Source organism: Oncorhynchus tshawytscha, linkage group LG18 (genome assembly GCF_018296145.1).
Source record: "Oncorhynchus tshawytscha isolate Ot180627B linkage group LG18, Otsh_v2.0, whole genome shotgun sequence".
Lineage (NCBI taxonomy): Eukaryota > Metazoa > Chordata > Actinopteri > Salmoniformes > Salmonidae > Oncorhynchus > Oncorhynchus tshawytscha.
Genome location: NC_056446.1, coordinates 35,723,498 through 35,743,679, shown reverse-complemented (window position 1 = coordinate 35,743,679; position 20,182 = coordinate 35,723,498). Strand labels below are relative to the sequence as shown.

At 43.1% G+C, this 20,182-nt stretch overlaps 1 protein-coding gene across 1 annotated transcript in view; it reads left to right on the top strand.

Moving 5' to 3' along the window:
- LOC112217944 (thyrotropin receptor-like) overlaps window positions 1-20,182 on the top strand; it is a 65,988-nt gene that overhangs the window by 42,155 nt on the left and 3,651 nt on the right. The window contains exons 4-10 of the mRNA XM_042300991.1: window positions 962-1,036; window positions 1,247-1,321; window positions 1,592-1,669; window positions 2,151-2,219; window positions 4,772-4,849; window positions 16,733-16,921; window positions 17,639-17,903. Of these exons, the coding sequence (XP_042156925.1) occupies window positions 962-1,036; window positions 1,247-1,321; window positions 1,592-1,669; window positions 2,151-2,219; window positions 4,772-4,849; window positions 16,733-16,921; window positions 17,639-17,903 (829 nt within the window). The remainder of the gene's footprint in view (window positions 1-961; window positions 1,037-1,246; window positions 1,322-1,591; window positions 1,670-2,150; window positions 2,220-4,771; window positions 4,850-16,732; window positions 16,922-17,638; window positions 17,904-20,182) is intronic.

Below are 20,182 nucleotides of genomic sequence, written 5' to 3'. Positions count from 1 at the left end.
TGAACCTAAAGCACGGTCCTGACCTTTAGACAACATGAAGGGAAGTTGTGATGGACTGTTGGAAATTAATCAAACCCTTGTATCACCTCGATGTATGTGATATACAGTATGTTCTGTGATGCAAAGGTATGCTAAATTACTGAGCAATGCAAAGAATGTATTAGCACTTAAAGGGATACTTCAGGATTCCATCTACTTCCCCAGAGTCGGATGAACTTGTGGAAACCATTTCATGTCTCTGTGTCCAGTATGAAGGAAATTAGAGGTAGTTTTGAGAGCCAATGCTAACTAGCATTTGCGCAATGGCTAGACGTCTATGGGTATCTTGCTAGCTTTAGAGCAACTACCTCTAACGTATTTCTTACTGGACACAGAGACATAAAAATGGTATCCACAAGTTCATCTGACTCTTTGCCAAAATACCAAAGTATCCCTGTAATCCTAAAAAAATACATCTCAAATTGGAAAACACAATGTTTACCTTTACCTTGTCGTTCACTTACAAGTGTGTGTGTGTGTGTGTAGCTATCCCTTTCCTGCAGTCAAATGATCTAGGGGGCTCATGGGTGGAATGTTACAAGCATTTCGCTACACATGCAATAACATCTGCTAAATATGTGTATGTGCCCAATAACATTTGATTCATTAATAGTTTTCATAATTAATAAACATGTATTTATTTTACGCTGAAAACCTGGTGACAAATGTTTTTTATATTTTTCAGTCTTCTGTGATGTATATAAAGTGTAATATTGGGATGCAAACTCCAAATTGAATACATTTTAACTCTATATCTGACATGGTACAGGTGTCTTCTTTTTTTAAAGCCCATAACCATGTGTGTGAGGTGTATACTTTTGTTTCACAGTAGATTCATTTTAGACGACCAAGAAACACTCTGTGTGACCCTGATTTAGCCCACTGCAGTAAAAGGTTAAGCATGTTGTGTTTTCCATTTCAGAGAGATCCGGAATGCGAGGAGTCTGTCATACATAGATCCAGAAGCATTTAAAAACCTTCCAAACCTGAAATACCTGTGAGCACCTTTAGACATCATATACAATGTATTAAAAGCATCATTCTGACAGCATTGAAAACGCTATTGTGAGTCCTCCTAACCACTGATAATGCTACTTTAACACAAGATGCAAGAGATGAGACTTGTCTTCAAATATTTGGCTTAGACAAAGGACCCATAATTGATCAATTATATATTTTTAAGTTTTTTCTTTTTGGTTCCTTCTAGGGGTATTTTCAATACTGGCCTCACCATCTTCCCTGATCTCACCAACATTCACTCAGATGACATGAACTTCATACTGTAAGAAAACTAGTAGGCAGAACTTTTTGTTATTTGTCACTCAGGTCTTAGAAATCTATGACAATCCACCGCATAGTATTCTATATATAAAATCCCACAGTCAAAACCTCCTTTCTTCAGTAGTAGGGAGGTTTTTCAACCCAATATGCCTTGGTTAGTCTAGTGTCAGTGGTTACTATAGTGCCAGGAGATGTACTTAGCTATTTCCCACTCTGACGAGGTTTTCTATATTTGCGACGCCACCTCATTTCTTCTTGTTTCTCCTCACAGTGAGATCACTGATCATCCTTACATCTCTGAGGTCCCAGCCAACTCATTCCGCGGTATTACCAACCAAGTGCTGACAGTGTGAGTACACAGCCCTGGTTCTAGTGTTTCACTGGTGTTGTCACTATAAGGGATAGGCCATTACATTACCCTCACTTGCAGTCTCTGAGTGTGCTGTGGTTAGCCCAGAGAGGGTTTCCAGAGAGAAACTACCATTACATTAGATGTCAAAGCTATGAGCACATTGGTCACATTGGAAAAGAGATACAGGAGACAACAAGCTCCTACAGCTAAGTAGTTCAGTTTTGAAGGGGAGAAAATAATATTGAAAATGTTGTTGTGGTTTTAGTCACTAAATTGCATACACAGGCAAAACTCTCAGCACAAAAGTATGCATGTTGTTCACCACCTACTGTAGTACTGATATTACTGATTTTAATGTGACTTGTACAACCAGAAAGTTAGTCAGTGGGTTAGTGCCTAATAACTCAATTACCCAGTGATTACTTCAGTAAAAATGTCCCCTTTATGAATGTTTTCTAATGTTGTTATTCTCTTACAGGATGCTGTACAGTAATGGCTTCACAGACATCCAACATCATGCTTTCAACGGGACCAAACTGGATGCTGTGTAAGTCATTTAGCTTATCATTAAAACAGTAGAATAGAATGGAATGGAATAGAATAGAATATACAATATGGAATAGAATAGTCCCAGTCAGTATTAGATACAACGTTGCGACCCTGCCTGCCTGTGGGGAAAACAACCTGTTGTTACCTAGGTTACCCATTGGGTCACAGCAAATACTTGACCATGCAGTTTTCTTGATGTCTGCTTGGTTTAGTCAATTACAAAACTTAATTTAATAAAAGTACAACATGTCTAAAGATAACTTTTCAACATTGCCTGCTCCAGAGGTTTCTCACTACTTAGAAAACATAATATTGTAGGGCTTCCCTCATGCCAACAACGCAAACAAATGGACTATAGAAGTAGTGAGTGGAGTTACTAACGGACTCTACTAAACAAGTTAAATGTCTTACCTGTGATAAAATGTTTTCCAGACATATATAGCTAATGTGTAGCCTATTTGGACATCCGGCTCCCCACATTTCCCACTCTCCCACATCGAATAACCTGAAGACACAGGGCTCTTCTCGCAGGCTCTATTTCCCTACATGGGTGCATTGGGAAGCTTTCCTGTAGATCTGGATTTTTGACCTGGTTATTTGTACCTTATTAAACAACACAGCAGCTTTTTGGCAAGTTTTGTTATCTCTGTATAACAAAATTATGTTATTTAATATTTTGACATGAGTAAACATTTTTTTATTTCTGGCATGTATATTTCCTTACTCAAAAATTACACTATTACCCTACAAGAGTAGTAGGATCACTGCCACATCTGAACTAGTTCTCTCAGATCACGGCTACATCTGAACTAGTTCTCTCAGATCACGGCTACATCTGAACTAGTTCTCTCAGATCACGGCTACATCTGAAGTTGTTCTCTCACATCACGGCCACATCTGAAGTTGTTCTCTCACATCACGGCTACATCTGAAGTTGTTCTCTCACATCACGGCTACATCTGAACTAGTTTTCTCACATCACGGCTACATCTGAACTAGTTCTCTCAGATCACGGCCACATCTGAACTAGTTTTCTCACTTCACGGCTACATCTGAACTAGTTCTCTCACATCACGGCTACATCTGAACTAGTTCTCTCAGATCACGGCTACATCTGAACTAGTTCTCTCAGATCACGGCACATCTGAACTAGTTCTCTCAGACGTGCTTAGAGGGAGATTATCCCCAGCCTTGATTAGGAAGCTCTAGTTCTCATGGGATAAATAGGATATTTTAGGAAGGTGATTTCAGGAAGTCCGCATCAAATCATCAAATGACCTCTATTTCCCTAGCCTGGGTACCAGTCTCTTTAGAACAGGGGTGTCAAACGCATTCCACGGAGGGCCTAGTGTCTGCAGGTTTTAGTTTTTTAGTTTCAATTATTAATTAGGGAACTTAATTCATCAACCAAGTACAAGGGAGGAGACACCCACAGTCACTTGGCCTTCTGTGGAATAAGTTTGACACCTGTGCTTTAGATAATCCACTCCATGTACTCCTGTGCCAAAGATACTGGCCTTTCTGCCATCTTCAAATATTAACAGTCTATCATTAATGAGCTCGAGGAGAACAGTGGATCCTGATTTGATCACCCTCACAGCTATCCTCCAAGCACAACTATTATGCAAATATTGGAACTCTCACTTTTTCTCTCTCCACAGAACACTTTGTATCCAGTTGCTAAGCAACCATTTTTTGTTAGCCCAGAGGAAACCAGTATGACAAAAGTCGCTAGTTTAAGGTTAAATTCCCAAACAAAATACATATTGCAATTCCAACCACAGATTGTCTTAGTTTTAAGCCTGAAAATACAACAACTTGCCTAGCTAAGTAGTGTAATGTTAGCTGAAGAGGCTGATACTCAGACTACTATTTTACCAAGGGAGAAAAACACTATATAGGGTCTCATTTTTAAATGTAGATTTCATCTTACTGGGGACTGACCTGGATTTGCATTGAATGAACTTTTAATAATACCTTGTTTTATATAGAGAGCACTTCTCATTAAGTGTGGGAATCACAAAGCTCTGAAATGGGGATTACACCAACCACTGCTTTCTGTCACAATTTCAACTCCCCTCTTCCTTTTGGTCACCTTTCTGTCCCCTTTCCAGTCAGGATATGAAACATGAATATGTCTCTGACCCTCTCATCCCTCTATCCCTCCATTTACCCCAAGTCAACCCTAGCAGTCACTTTAGTCTTACCACACTACTGTTTGTGTTGGCAGGAGCGCGCTCAGAGAGAGAAATGATCCTGGAGTGTGTGTTTGATCCCTGTTATACCAAGACAAACACTCCCCCCACACGTTTATTATCATGTAGGGATTCTACAGTATGTTTCTGAAGTATCTTCTCCGATGGCTAATTTAAAACAACACTCAGGATAAGATCTGATCCATCTGAAGTCAGTGTTGCTTTAGAAAGCGGTGAAAATATTAGGTGTTTTTGAGCTATCAAGATGATTACAGTGATTGAAGTGTGTCGGTTATATTCTTGCGCGTGTCTGCTTGTGCGTGCGTGCCCATGTGTGTGTGTGTTCTCTCTCCAGGTACCTCCATAGAAACAGGCGTCTGACCAGGATGGATGAAAATATGTTTTCTGGCACTGTCAGTGGCCCAATGCTGCTGTGAGTATGAATTAGTCCTTTATTTAACCGAGGAAATCCCATTCCTTTATTTAACCAGGGATGTACCCTTACTTTATTTAACCAGGGATGTACCCTTACTTTATTTAACCAGGGAAGTACCTTTCCTTTACTTAACCAGTTCATTCGTTCTTTTTCAGGTGAGCGCTGGACAGAAATGTATCTGTTACTGCATTGCCCAACACTTTCAGTTAAAATCTGATGTTAATCGCTCAAATGCCTTTGACAGATTGGTAGACTGGTACAAATGTCATGTACAGTTGAAGTCGGAAGTTTACATACACCTTAGCCAAATACATTTAATCTCAGTTTTTCACAATTCCTGACATTTAAACCTAGTAAAAATTCCCTGTCTTAGGTCAGTTAGGATCACCACTTTATTTTAAGAATGTGAAATAATAGTAGAGAGAATGATTAATTTCAGGTTTTATTTCTTTCATCACATTCCCAGTGGGTCAGAAGTTTACATACACTCAATTAGTATTTGGTAGCATTGCCTTTAAATTGTTTAACTTGGGTCAAATGTTTCGGGTAGCCTTCCACAAGCTTCCCACAATAAGTTGCGTGAATTTTGGCCCATTCCTCCTGACAGAGCTGGTGTAACTGAGTCAGGTTTATAGGCCTCCTTGCTCGCCCACACTTTTTCAGTTCTGCCCTCAAATTGTCTGTAGGATTGAGGTCAGGGCTTTGTTATGACCACTCTAACACCTTGACTTGTTGTCCTTAAGCCCTCATGATGCCATCTATTTTATGAAGTGCACCAGTCCCTCCTGCAGCAAAGCACCCCCACAACATGATGCTGCCACCCACGTGCTTCACGATTGGGATGGTATTCTTCAGCTTGCAAGCCTCCCCTTTTTCCACCAAACATAACGATGGTCATTATGACCAAACAGTTATATTTCATCAGACCAGAGGACATTTCTCCAAAAAGTACGATCTTTGTCCCCATGTGCAGTTTCAAACCGTAGTCTGGCGTTTTTATGGCGGCTTTGGAGCAGTGGCTTCTTCCTTGCTGAGCGGTCTTTCAGGTTATGTCAATATAGGACACGTTTTACTGTGGATATACATACTTTTGTACCGGTTTCCTCCAGCATCTCCACAAGGTCCCTTGCTGTTGTTCTGGCATTGATTTGCACTTTTCGCACCAAAGTACGTTCATCTCTAGGAGACAGAACACATCTCCTTCCTGAGTGGTATGATGGCTGCGTGGTCCCATGGTGTTTAAACTTGTGTACTATTGTTTGTACAGATGAACGTGGTACCTTCAGGTGTTTGGAAATTGCTCCCAAGGATGAACCAGACTTGTGGAGGTCTACAATTGTTTTTCTGAGGTCTTGGCTGATTTCTTTTGATTTTCACATGATGTAAAGCAAAGAGGCACTGAGTTTGAAGGTAGGCCTTGAAATACATCCACAGGTACACCTCCAATTAACTCAAATGATGTCCATTAGCCTATCAGAAGCTTCTAAAGCCATGACATCATTTTCTGGAATTTTTCAAGCTGTTTAAAGGCACAGTCAACTTATCGTATGCACAATTCTGACCCACTGGAATTGTGATACAGTGAATTATAAGTGAAATAATCTGTTTCTAAACAATTGTTGAAAAAATTACCTTTGTCATGCACAGAGTAGATGTCCTAACCGACTTGCCAAAACTATAGTTTGATTAACAATACATTTGAGTTAATATGTACATGTATGTGGAGTTACTAATAAAGTGACTATGCATAGATAATAACAGAGTAGCAGCGGCGTAGAAGGGGGGGGAATGCAAATAGTCTGGGTAGCCATTTGATTAGATGTTCAGGAGTCTTATGGCTTGGGGGTAGAAGCTGTTTAGAAGCCTCTTGGACCTAGACTTGGCACTCCGGTATTGCTTGCCATGCAGTAGCAGAGAGAACAGTCTATGACTTGGGTGGCTGGAGTCTTTGACAATTTTTAGGGCCTTCCTCTGACACCGCCTGGTATAGAGGTCCTGGATGGCAGGAAGCTTGGCCCCAGTGATGCACTGGGCCGTACACACTACCATCTGTAGTGCCTTGCAGCCGAAGGCGGAGCAGTTGCCATACCAGGCAGTGATGCACCAGTCAGGATGCTCTCGATGGTGCAACTGTAGAACCTTTTGATGATCTGAGGACCCATGCCAAATCTTTTCAGTCTCCTGAGGGGGAATAGGTTTTGTCATGCCCTCTTCACGACTGTCTTGGTGTTTGGACCATGTTAGTTTGTTGGTGATGTGGATACCAAGGAACTAGAAGCTCTCAACCTGCTCTAATACAGCCCCGTTGATGAGAATGGGGGTATGCTCGGTCCTCCTTTTCCTGTAGTCCACAATAATCTCCTTTGTCTTGATCACTTTGAGGGAAAGGTTGTTGTCCTGGCACCACATGGCCAGGTCTCTGATCTCCTCCCTACAGGCTGTCTAGTCGTTGTCGGTGATCAGGCCAACCACTGTTATGTCATCGGCAAACATGCAGTCATGAGTGAACAGGGAGTACAGGAGGAGGTGACTGAGCACGCATCCCTGAGGGGCCCCTGTGTTGAGGATCAGTGTGGCGGATGTGTTTTTACCCACCCTTACCACCTGGGGGCGGCCCGTTAGGAATTCCAGGATCCAGTTGCAGAGGGAGGTGTTTAGTCCCTTAGCTTATTGATGAGCTTTGAGGGCACTATGGTGTTGAACGCTGAGCTGTAGTCAATGAATAGCATTCTCACATAGGAGTTCCTTTTGTCCAGGTGGGAAAGGGCAGTGTGGAGTGCAATAGAGATTGTATCATATGTGGATCTGTTGGGGTGGTATGTGAATTGGAGTGGGTCTAGGGTTTCTGGCATAATGGTGTTGATGTGGGCCATGACCAGCCTTTGAAAGCACTTAATGGCTACAGACGTGAGTGCTATGGGTCGGTAGTCATTTAGGCAGGTTACCTTAGTGTTCTTGGGTCAGGGACTATGCTGGTCTGTTAAAACATGATGGTATTACAGACTTGGACAGGGAGAGGTTGAAAATGTCAGTGAAGACACTTTCCAGTTGGTCAGCACATTCTCGCAGTGCACGTCCTGTTGATCCGTCTGGCCCTACGGTCTTGTGAATGTTGACCTGTATAAATATCTTACTCACATCGGGTGGGAAGAGTGTGATCACACAGTAACCTGGAACAGCTGGTGCTCTCATGCATGTTTCAGTGTTATTTGCCTCGAAGCGAGCATAGAATTAGTTTCGCTCATCTGGTAGGCTTGTGTCGCTGGGCAGCTCTCGGCTGTGCTTTCTTTTATAGTCTATAATGGTTTGCAAACCCTTCCACATCGGACGAGCATCAGAGCTGGTGTAATACAATTTGATCTTAGTCCTGTATTGAAATGTTGACTGTTTGATGGTTCGTCGGCAGGCATAGCGGGATTTCGTATTTGCTTCCGGGTTCAAGTCCTGCTCCTTGAAAGCTCAGCTCTAGCCTTTAGCCCAGTGCGGATGTTGCCTGTAATCCATGGTTTCTGGTTGGGGTATGTACGTACGGTCACTGTGGAGACGACGTCATCGATGCACTTATTGATGAAGCCAATGACTGATGCGGTGTACTCCTCAATGCCATAGAAAGAATCCCGGAGCATATTCCAGTCTGTGCTAGCAAAATAGTCCTGTAGCTTAGCATCTGCTTCAGTTGACCACTTTTTTATTGACCGAGTCACTGGTGCTTCCTGCTTTAATTTTTGCTTGTAAGCAGGAATCAGGAGGATAGAATTATTGTCAGATTTTCCAAATTTAAGTTTCCCTGCATTAAAGTCCCCGGCCAATTGGAGCACCGCCTCTGGATGAGTGATTTCCTGTTTACTTATGGCTGAATACAGCTCATTGAGTGCGGTGTTAGTGCCAGCATCAGTCTGTGGTGATATGTAGACAGCTACGAAAAACACAGATGAAAACTCTCTATGTAGATAGTATGGTCTACAGCTTATCATGACATACTCTACCTCAGCCGAGCAAAACCTTGAGACTTCCTTAGATATCGTGGACCAGTTGTTGTTTACATATATGCATAGTCCGCCACCCCTTGTCTTACCAGACGCCGCTGTTCTATCCTGCCGATACCGCGTATAACCAGCTGGCTGTATGTTGATAATGTCATCGTTCTGCCACAACTCCGTGAAGCATAAGATATTACTGTTTTTAATGTCCTGTTGGTAGTTTAATGCCCTTTTAGTGTAAGAGCTGTTAGAAAAGACTGCCTGAAATTTCAGCGTGTTTTGGTGGGATGGAGTTTTGGCCTGCCTGGTGGTGGTACATTTGTTAATTGACCAATAACAATGTGAGTCCCAAACCTCTCTGCCAATAACAGCTAGTTTTCAGTTTACCCCTCCCCACTCAGACCACTCCTATGGGACACTGTTTGGTTCTTTGCATGTCAAAAAAGATACACGTCAAATAACACTATTTGGTGCGTCAAATAAGCTTGTTGACCAATCAGGACCTGAATATGACTGCACATCATAATTTAACACACATTCATTTAAGTAGTTATTACACATTGATTACAGTATCACTTGTATTTCATGTCACAACAATGTTTTCCCCCCAAAACATAGCAAAACGACAATCTGTTTCAGTCGCTACTGTTAGCTAACTATCTAGCTAGGTGTCATATCCCTAATAAATAAATAAGACAATTGTCGTATTTGCCCGGACCCGGTCCGGTCAAGGCACACTAGCCATGCTTATAACGTTAACTTGGGGCAACAGTGTCACGTTCTGACCTTTATTTCCTTTGTTTTGTCGTTATTTAGTATGGTCAGGGCGTGAGTTGGGGTGGGCAGTCTATGTTTGTTTTTCTATGATTTGGGGATTTGTATGTTTCGGCCTGGTATGGTTCTCAATCAGAGGCACGTGTCATTAGTTGTCTCTGATTGAGAATCATACTTAGGTTGCCTGGGTTTCACTGTTTGTTCGTGGATGATTGTCTATGTTGATTGCTTGTGTCAGCACAGTTCTCATTAGCTTCACGGTCGTTATTTCGTTTATTGTTTTTGTATAGTGTGTTTTCTTTATTAAAATTCAAGATGAACACAAACCACGCCGCATATTGGTCCTCCGATCCTTCTCGCCTCTCCTCTTCAGATGAAGAGGAGGAAGACCGTGACAAACAGGGTTAGGTAGCTGGCTAGCTTGTTTAGTTCTTTATCTAGCTAGCTGGCTAGTTCATGATCTGAAGTTCGATTTCAGTAGCATAACAACAAGTGGTTGCCTAGCTAAGAATATTACAAATGATTGTCAGGTATACGCAGGGAGTCAGGGAGCAGGTGCAGAAGTAGAGTTTTATAACAATGATGCAAGGCAGATTAACAAAACAGGGGATGCTACTGAACATGAAAACAAACCAATACTGCCTGATGACTGAGGCTACTGAGGGATAAATAAAGGGATGGTAATCAAGGTGATGATGAGATCCAGGTGTGCGTAATGATGGGGAGCAGGTGTACGTAATAAAGGTTGCCAGGGCCGGTGGTTAGTAGACCGGCGACATCGAGCTCTGGAGAGAGGGAGCAGGAGTAGGCATGACAATGATTGCAGTTTATTTTTTTCTTAACACCCGCCCGCTTAATCCGGAAGCCAGCCGCACCAATGTGTCGGAGGAAGCACTGTTCAACTGACGATCAAGGTCAGCCTGCAGGCGCCTGGCCCGCCACAAGGAGTCGCTTGAGTGCGATGAGCCAAGTAAAGCCCCCCCAGGCCAAACCCTCCCCAAACCCGGACGACATTGGGCCAATTGGGTGCCGCCCTATGGGACTCCATATCACGGCCGGTTGTGATACAGCCCGGGATCGAACCCGGATCTGTAGTGATGCCTCAAGCACTGTGATGCAGTGCCTTAGACCGCTGCGCCACTCGGGAGGCCCCATGATTGCAGTTTCTGGTATTTTGGACGTAGTATTTGCAGCAAACTGCAGTCAGATTGCAGTACACTCTAGTATGCCTGTAGTTAGAGTGCAGTATAACTGCAGTATGCTGCAAATACTGGGTCCAAAATACCACTTTCTTTACTGCAGAAATGTTGCAGTGTAACTGCAGTTACAGTGCAGGATAACTGCAGATCAAATGCAGTACACTGCAGTTATTCTGCAATTACTGCATCCAAAATACCACAGTCGACTGCAGTTACTGCACTTTTACTGCGCTATCAAAACTGCAATAGCTACCCCAGAAGTTGCTAAAAACATCTGTATCAAAGAGTGACTTTATCATACAGCAAACCAAAGTCAATGTAGTAGGGAGAAAGCCTAACTCCAGTTTCCATACTGTCATCACTGTTGACTAAATGCTTGATTGTTATTCTGTATTTTGCCAAGCTAGGATAAAACAAGTGCAACTGCGTGGGAAGTTGGGATGTGGCTGGCAGACAGCAGCAGCAGGATCGCCATCCTTTTTCAGGCCTCTGAGATGGTTGCATGTCGGGGAGATTGGTGGACTACATAGGCCTCTCAGGACTAAGGCCTTGTTTCAAATACTTCAGAAATCCTTCTTCCCTTTCTTTCATGACATAATCACTGACCTGGATTGGTGAAAGTAATAATTATACCCATCCAATCACTTATCTCTATGTTTACTTAAGAAAGGAAGGACGTATGAATATTTCTATTCTATAAATATTGGAGCAGGGCCCATGTCCTGGCTGAGTGGTGAGGTCAACCACATGAGGTCATGGCCTAAACATCTCTGATTGACAATCGGCCAGTCTTCGACCCACACTGTTATTCCCCAGTGTTGCTCAGTGTGTGTGTGTGTGTTTGTGTGTGAGCGAGAGAGTCTAATGATTTATTTATTGCATTGTTTGGCTTATCTTTTAAGTTATTTAACTAGTATGCCAGACAAAACATCTTGTTAATGTTTTGTCCCTCACCCACATTACAGCCTTATTCTAAAACCGATTAAATTAATACAAAAATACCATCACTCAATACCCCATAACTACAAAGCGAAAACATTTTTCAAAATATTTGCAAATGTATTACAAATAAAAAACATGAATACCTTATTTACATAAGTCTTCAGACCCTTTGCTATGAGTCTCAGGTGCATCATGTTTCCTTCCTTGGCATGTATCTACAACTTGATTGAAGTCCACCTGTGGTTAATTCAATTGATTGGACATGATTTGGAAAGGCACACACCTGTCTATATAAAGGATGCACGCCAGAACAAAAAACAAGCCATGAGGTTGAAGGAATTATCTGTAGAGCTCCGAGACAGGATTGTGTTGAAGCAGAGATCTGGTGAAGGGTATCAAAAAATGTCCCCAAGATCACAGTGGCCTCCATCATTTTTAAATTGAAAAAGTTTGGAACCACCAAGACTCTTCCTAACTGAGCAGTTTGGCCTGGTCAAGTATCATGATGTGGGGATGTTTTTCAGCAGTAAGGACTGGCAGACTAGTCAAGCTCATGGGAAAGATGAATGGAGCAAAGTACAGTGAGCTCCTTGATGAAAACCTGTTCAAGAGAGCTCAGGACCTTAAACTGGGGTGAAGGTTCACTTTCCAAAAGGACAAAACCCTAAGCACACAGCCAAAACAACGCAGGAGTGGCTTCGGGACAAGTCTCTGAATGTCCTTGAGTTGCCCAGCCGGACCCCATACTTGAACCCGATCGAACATCTCTGGAGAGACCTGAAAAAAAGCTGTGCAGTGACGCTCCCCATCCAACCTGACAGAGCTTGAGAGGATCTGCAGAGAATGGGAGAAACTCCCCAAATACATGTGTGCCAAGCTTGTAGCGTCATATCCAAGAAGACTTAAGGCTGTAATCGCTGCCGAAGGTGCTTCAACAAAGTTCTGAGCACTTAAAGTATGTAAATGTGATATTTCAGTTTCATTATTGGGTATTGTGTAGAGTGATGAGGGGGAAAAACAATGTAATCCATTTTAGAATAAGGCTGTAACATAACTTAATATGGAAAAAGTCAAGGGGTCTGAATACTTTCTGAATGCCCTGTATGTAGTGGTAATCATACGGGATGCTTTAGGAGAAATGGATGTAACGTAGTTGTGAATATCCCGGTAAAATTCTGTCTTTGTCATGGCGACGGTGGACAATGTTTAATTAGTTAAAGACGATGGAAGAGTGGTGGACACTCTATTGCGGGAACCAGATGTAGGTTTGGTATTTTGCATTCCATTTCAGAAATGTCACGAGTCTAACAATTGGCGAATAAATAAGCATTTGGCAAAAATGTTTATCCCAGATTTGGAGGCAAAACATATAGCCATGCATATCAAAACAACTAGAAGGTGAGGTGTTGCTGTCATAAACAGGGCAAACATAAACTATGACTAGGCGTAATCTGCTTCAGTGAAGTTTATGAACCATCTTGGCCTATGATTCCCGAATACCATTCCAGCACTTCTACGCATGCACACACACACACACACACACTGGCACACACGCATCCACACTGACACACACGTGACACACACATGTGAGACACACACGTGCGTGACACACACACACTCTCCCATGTTAGAGGGAAACAAATATGTGTGACCCCAGCTATATAAATTCTACGACCCTGTGTGACCTCCAGCTGTCGTCTCCATTTCCCGGCAGTGGTGTGAACTGTTATTTATTGTTAATGAACTCTGTATGAACTCTACTTGTCCTCTGTGTATGAACTATTGTGAACTGTTATGACCTCTTATTAACTCTCTATGAACCCTGCATGTTAGGAGTAGAGGTTGACCGATTAATCGGAATGGCCGATTTAATTAGGGCCGATTTTAGGTTTTCATAACAATCGGTAATCTGCATTTTTGGATGCCGTTTATGGCCGATTACATTGTACTCCACGAGGAGACTGCGTGACAGGCTGACTACGTGAGTGCAGCAAGGAGCCAAGGTAAGTTGCTAGCTAGCATTAAACCTATCTTAGAAAAAACTATCAATCTTAACATAATCACTAGTTAACTACACATGATTATATTACTCGTTTATCTAGCTTGTTCTGCGTTGCATATAATTGATAAGCTGCCTGTTAATTTATCATCGAATCACAGCCTACTTCGCCAAACGGGTGATGATTTAACAAGCACATTCGCGAAAAAAGCACTGTCGTTTCACCAATGTGTACCTAACCATAAACACCAAAGCCTTTCTTAAAATCAATACACAACTATATATTTTTAAACTTCCATATTTAGTTAATATTGCCTGCTAACATGAATTTCTTTTAACTAGGGAAATTGTGTCACTTCTCTTGCGTGTGCAACAGAGTCAGGCTATAATGCAGCAGTGTGGGCCGCCTGGCTCGTTGCGAACTGTGTGAAGACCATTTCTTCCTAACAAAGACCATAATTAATTTACCAGAATTGTACATCATTATGACATACCATTGAAGGTTGTGTAACAGCAATATTTAGACTTAAGGATGCCACCTGTTAGATAAAATACGGAACGGTTCTGTATTTCACTGAAAGAATAAACATTTTGTTTTCGAAATGATAGTTTCCGGATTTGACCATATTAATGCCCGAAGGCTCCTATTTCTGTGTGTTTATTATAATTAAGTCTATGATTTGATATTTGATAGCGCAGTCTGACTGAGTGGTGGTAGGCAGCGGCAGGCTCGTACGCATTCATTCAAACATCACTTTCCTGCATTTGCCAGCAGCTCTTCGCTGTGCATCAAGCATTGCGCTGTTTATGACTTCAAGCCTCTCAACTCACGAGATTAGACTGGCAATACTATAGTGCCTTTAAGAACATCCAATAGTCAAAGGTATATGAAATACAAATGGTATAGAGAGAAATAGTCCTATAATTCCTATAATAACTACAACCTAATACTTCTTACCTGGGAATACAGAAGACTCATGTTAAAAGGAACCACCAGCCTTCTTATATTCTCATGTTCTGAGCAAGGAACGTATTAAACATGATCTTTTTTACATGGCACATATTGCACTTCTACAACACTGTGTTTCTGCATTATTTAATCCAAATTGAACATGTTTCATTATTTATTTGAGACTAGATAGGTTTTATTATGTATTATATTAAGTTAAAATAAAAGTGTTCATTCAGTATTGTAATTGTCATTATTACAATTATATATATATACACACACACACACTGTGTGTGTATATATACACTGCTCCAAAAAATAAAGGGAACACTTAAACAACACAATGTAACGCCAAGTCAATCACACTTCTGTGGAATCAAACTGTCCACTTAGGAAGCAACAGTTATTGACAATAAATGTCACATGCTGTTGTGCAAATGTAATAGACAACAGGTAAAAATTATAGGCAATTAGCAAGACACCCCCAATAAAGGAGTGGTTCTGCAGGTGGTGACCACAGACCACTTCTCAGTTCCTATGCTTCCTGGCTGATGTTTTGGTCACTTTTGAATGCTGGCGGTGCTTTCACTCTAGTGGTAGCATGAGACGGAGTCTACAACCCACACAAGTGGCTCAGGTAGTGCAACTCATCCAGGATGGCACATCAATGCGAGCTGTGGCAAGAAGGTTTGCTGTGTCTGTCAGCGTAGTGTCCAGAGCATGGAGGTGCTACCAGGAGACAGGCCAGTACATCAGGAGACGTGGAGGAGGCCGTAGGAGGGCAACAACCCAGCAGCAGGACCGCTACCTCCGCCTTTTTGCAAGGAGGAGCAGGAGGAGCACTGCCAGAGCCCTGCAAAAATGACCTTGAGCAGGCCACAAATGTGAATGTGTCTGCTCAAACAGTCAGAAACAGACTCCATGAGGGTGGTATATGAGGGCCCGGCGTCCACAGGTGGGGGTTGTGCTTACAGCCCAATACCGTGCAGGACGTTTGGCATTTGCCAGAGAACACCAAGATTGGCAAATTCGCCACTGGCGCCCTGTGCTCTTCACAGATGAAAGCAGGTTCACACTGAGCACATGTAACATGACGTGACAGAGTCTGGAGACGCCGTGGAGAACGTTCTGCTGCCTGCAACGTCCTCCAGCATGACTGGTTTGGCGGTGGGTCAGTCATGGTGTGGGGTGGCATTTCTTTGGGGGGCCGCACAGCCCTCCATGTGCTCGCCAGAGGTAGCCTGACTGCCATTAGGTACCGAGATGAGATCCTCAGACCCCTTGTGAGACCATATGCTGGTGCAGTTGGCCCTGGGTTCCTCCTAATGCAAGACAATGCTAGACCTCATGTGGCTGGAGTGTGTCAGCAGTTCCTGCGAGAGGAAGGCATTGATGCTATGGACTGGCCCTCCCGTTCCCCAGACCTGAATCCAATTGAGCACATCTGGGACATCATGTCTCGCTCCATCCACTAACGCCACGTTGCACCACAGAATGTCCAGGAGTTGGCAGATGCCTTAGTCCAGGTCTGGGAGGAGATCCCTCCGGAGACCATCCGCCACCTCATCAGGAGCATGCCCAGGCGTTGTAGGGAGGTCATACAGGCACGTGGAGGCCACACACACTACCGAGCCTCATTTTGACTTGTTTTAAGGACATTACATCAAAGTTGGATCAGCCTGTAGTGTGGTTTTCCACTTTAATTTTGAGTGTGACTCCAAATCCAGACATCCATGGGTTGATAAATTTGATTTCCATTGATAATTTTTGTGTGATTTTGTTGTCAGCACATTCAACTATGTAAAGAAAAAAATATTTAATAAGAATCTTTCATTCATTCAGATCTAGGATGTGTTACTTTAGTGTTCCCTTTATTTTTTTGAGCAGTGTATAAACATCGGCCGATTTAATCGGTAGCGGCTTTTTTTGGTCCTCCAATAGTCGGTATCGGCGTTGAAAAATCATAGTCGGTCTAGTCAGGACCTCCTTTATGAGGCCTCAGTAACCTCCAGCTGTCATGTCTGTCTCCCCTAACAGTGACGTGTCCCTGACGGCGGTGTCGTCCCTCCCCACGGCAGGGCTGGAGTCTCTCAGGGAGCTGATGGCCCGCAGCGCCTGGAACCTCAAGAAGCTTCCGCCAATCAAAACCTTCAAACACCTGACCAGCGCTGACCTCACCTACCCCTCTCACTGCTGCGGCTTCAAGAACCTCAAGAAGAAACGAGGGTGAGTTAGAATAGAGATTCTATTAAATTACTAGAGGCTATGTCATACATTTTAGAGGCTATTTATACAGAACATTTGTATAAAAGCTTTACAAAGTATTCAAATGTTCTGTGTAAATAGAAAGTAAGCATTTCACTATTGTATTCGGCGCATGTAAAAAATACAATTTTATTTGAATAGCTTCTAAAATATATTTTATACATTTTAGTCTAAAATATTTATAATCCATATAATCTATTTTAGAGGCTATTCATACAGAACATTTGTATTTAACCTGTATTACATATGTTAACAGACCATAAATGTCTACATTTGAAGTTTTCTTGGGAAGAGTTATTATATGATACAAGATCAGTACTTGTTGCATTTACAACTTGTCTAAGTCCTGTCGTCTGTCGTCTGTGTCTGCATTGTATGGAATGTTGGCATATTGGCAGTTAATTTGAAAATGTACGGAATCATTGGAGTACAACTGGCTGGCTAGCTAGCTAGCTAATGAACTTTAGATCATCTTCAAATTCATTGTTTTACACAATATTTTACCACAGTACTGGCTGACCACTGGCTGACTTTTCACTTACAATAATTACGTCTCACAAAAACACATTCATCTATCAATCTAATTTTGATCTCAATCAAACTGTATTCAGAAAGACCTTCGTCAAAGTCACGCGTGTCACAAAAGGCTTTTCCAGTAACCCGGCCTGGATATTGCAGATACCTGGAGTACATCATCTGTAACCTGACAGCCTTCTACGACCAGCAGCAGAAGAGTTCCGTAGGTCCTCTCACAGTCCCATCCCTCCAGGGAGACCCCACTGCAGACACAGCTGGCCAGGAGCCCAGTGAGGAGGGCTTCAGAGATGGTGTATTCAAAGAAACCCAGGGAGACCCCTGGAGAGACTTCCACAGCAGCCTCAACTACCACGCCTACTTCGGTGGGCAGCCGGACGATGACGTGGGCTTCGGGGAGATGCTGAAGGTAAGAGAGGATCACCTGTTTGTATCCCAGCACTGACTGGGGAAAATCTGGTGGGGAGTGGGCCGGAAACCGGAGCATTGCTAGTATTGATATCATTAGTATCTTTAAATACTTAAAAGTTACATATCACAACATTTCGATTTGAAATCTTTGACATCTGCACGACCTTGAGGGAATCATATTTGAGTCCGAAAAGGATGTTCATATGATAGGTAAGATATACAAAACCTTGCAGCGAGCACATCCAACTGACAATCTCTTAGAAAAAAATATTAACTATTGGAACCAAGACTTAAAAGTTGTTTTTATGTTGGCACAAGATGGACAGACAGTTGGAGCATATCTAACCAAATTACAGTTAAGGAAAATGTTTGCTTAATCTAGTATAAACTAATGTTTAGAATGTATTACACAAGAGACAAAATGTAAAAAATGTAAGTGTAAAACTAGTATGATCCATACTTTCTGGGAATGCTATAAGGGCTGGAAGTTGTGGGTGGAGCTAGAAAGTTGGCTGTATTACAACGTAAACTTTTATTCTGTCAGAAGTATTACAACGTAAACCTTTATTCTGTCTGAAGTATTACAACGTAAACCTTTATTCTGTCTGAAGTATTACAACGTAAACCTTTATTCTGTCAGAAGTATTACAACGTAAACCTTTATTCTGTCTGAAGTATTACAACGTAAACCTTTATTCTGTCAGAAGTATTACAACGTAAACCTTTATTCTGTCAGAAGTATTACAACGTGAACTTTTATTCTGACTGTCTGCAAATTTCAAGACATGGCACATGGGGGTGTAGTGAGATACGTAAACTTACAAACTTGGAAAGCAAATCCGCCATCATTAACACCTTATTTTAAGGCCAAATGGCAAACAATAATGCAGGCACAAGGGATGGTAATGTGACCAGGCACAAGGGATGGTAATGTGTCCAGGCACAAGGGATGGTAATGTGTCCAGGCACAAGGGATGGTAATGTGTCCAGGCACAAGGGGATGGTAATGTGACCAGGCACAAGGGATGGTAATGTGTCCAGGCACAAGGGGATGGTAATGTGACCAGGCACAAGGGATGGTAATGTGACCAGGCACAAGGGATGGTAATGTGACCAGGCACAAGGGATGGTAATGTGACCAGGCACAAGGGGGATGGTAATGTGACCAGGCACAAGGGATGGTAATGTGACCAGGCACTAGGGATGGTAATGTGACCAGGCACTAGGGATGGTAATGTGACCAGGCACAAGGGATGGTAATGTGACCAGGCACAAGGGATGGTAATGTGACCAGGCACTAGGGATGGTAATGTGTCCAGGCACAAGGGATGGTAATGTGTCCAGGCACAAGGGGATGGTAATGTGACCAGGCACAAGGGATGGTAATGTGACCAGGCACAAGGGATGGTAATGTGACCAGGCACAAGGGGATGGTAATGTGACCAGGCACTAGGGATGGTAATGTGACCAGGCACAAGGGATGGGAGTGTGACCAGGCACAAGGGATGGGAGTGTGACCAGGCACAAGGGATGGGAGTATGACCAGGCACAAGGGATGGGAGTGTGACCAGGCACAAGGGATGGGAGTATGACCAGGCACAAGGTATGGGAGTGTGACCAGGCACAAGGGATGGGAGTGTGACCAGGCACTAGGGATGGTAATGTGACCAGGCACTAGGGATGGTAATGTGACCAGGCACAAGGGATGGGAGTGTGACCAGGCACAAGGGATGGTAATGTGACCAGGCACTAGGGATGGTAATGTGACCAGACACTAGGGATGGTAATGTGTCCAGGCACAAGGGATGGGAGTGTGACCAGGCACAAGGGGATGGGAGTGTGACCAGGCACAAGGGATGGTAATGTGACTAGGCACTAGGGATGGTAATGTGACCAGGCACAAAGGGATGGGAGTGTGACCAGGCACAAGGGATGGTAATGTGACCAGGCACAAGGGATGGTAATGTGACCAGGCACAAGGGATGGGAGTGTGACCAGGCACAAGGGATGGTAATGTGACCAGGCACAAGGGATGGGAGTGTGACCAGGCACAAGGGATGGGAGTGTGACCAGGCACAAGGGATGGTAATGTGACCAGGCACAAGGGATGGTAATGTGACCAGGCACAAGGGATGGTAATGTGACCAGGCACAAGGGATGGTAATGTGACCAGGCACAAGGGATGGTAATGTGACCAGGCACAAGGGATGGGAGTGTGACCAGGCACTAGGGGATGGGAGTGTGACCAGGCACTAGGGGATGGGAGTGCGACCAGGA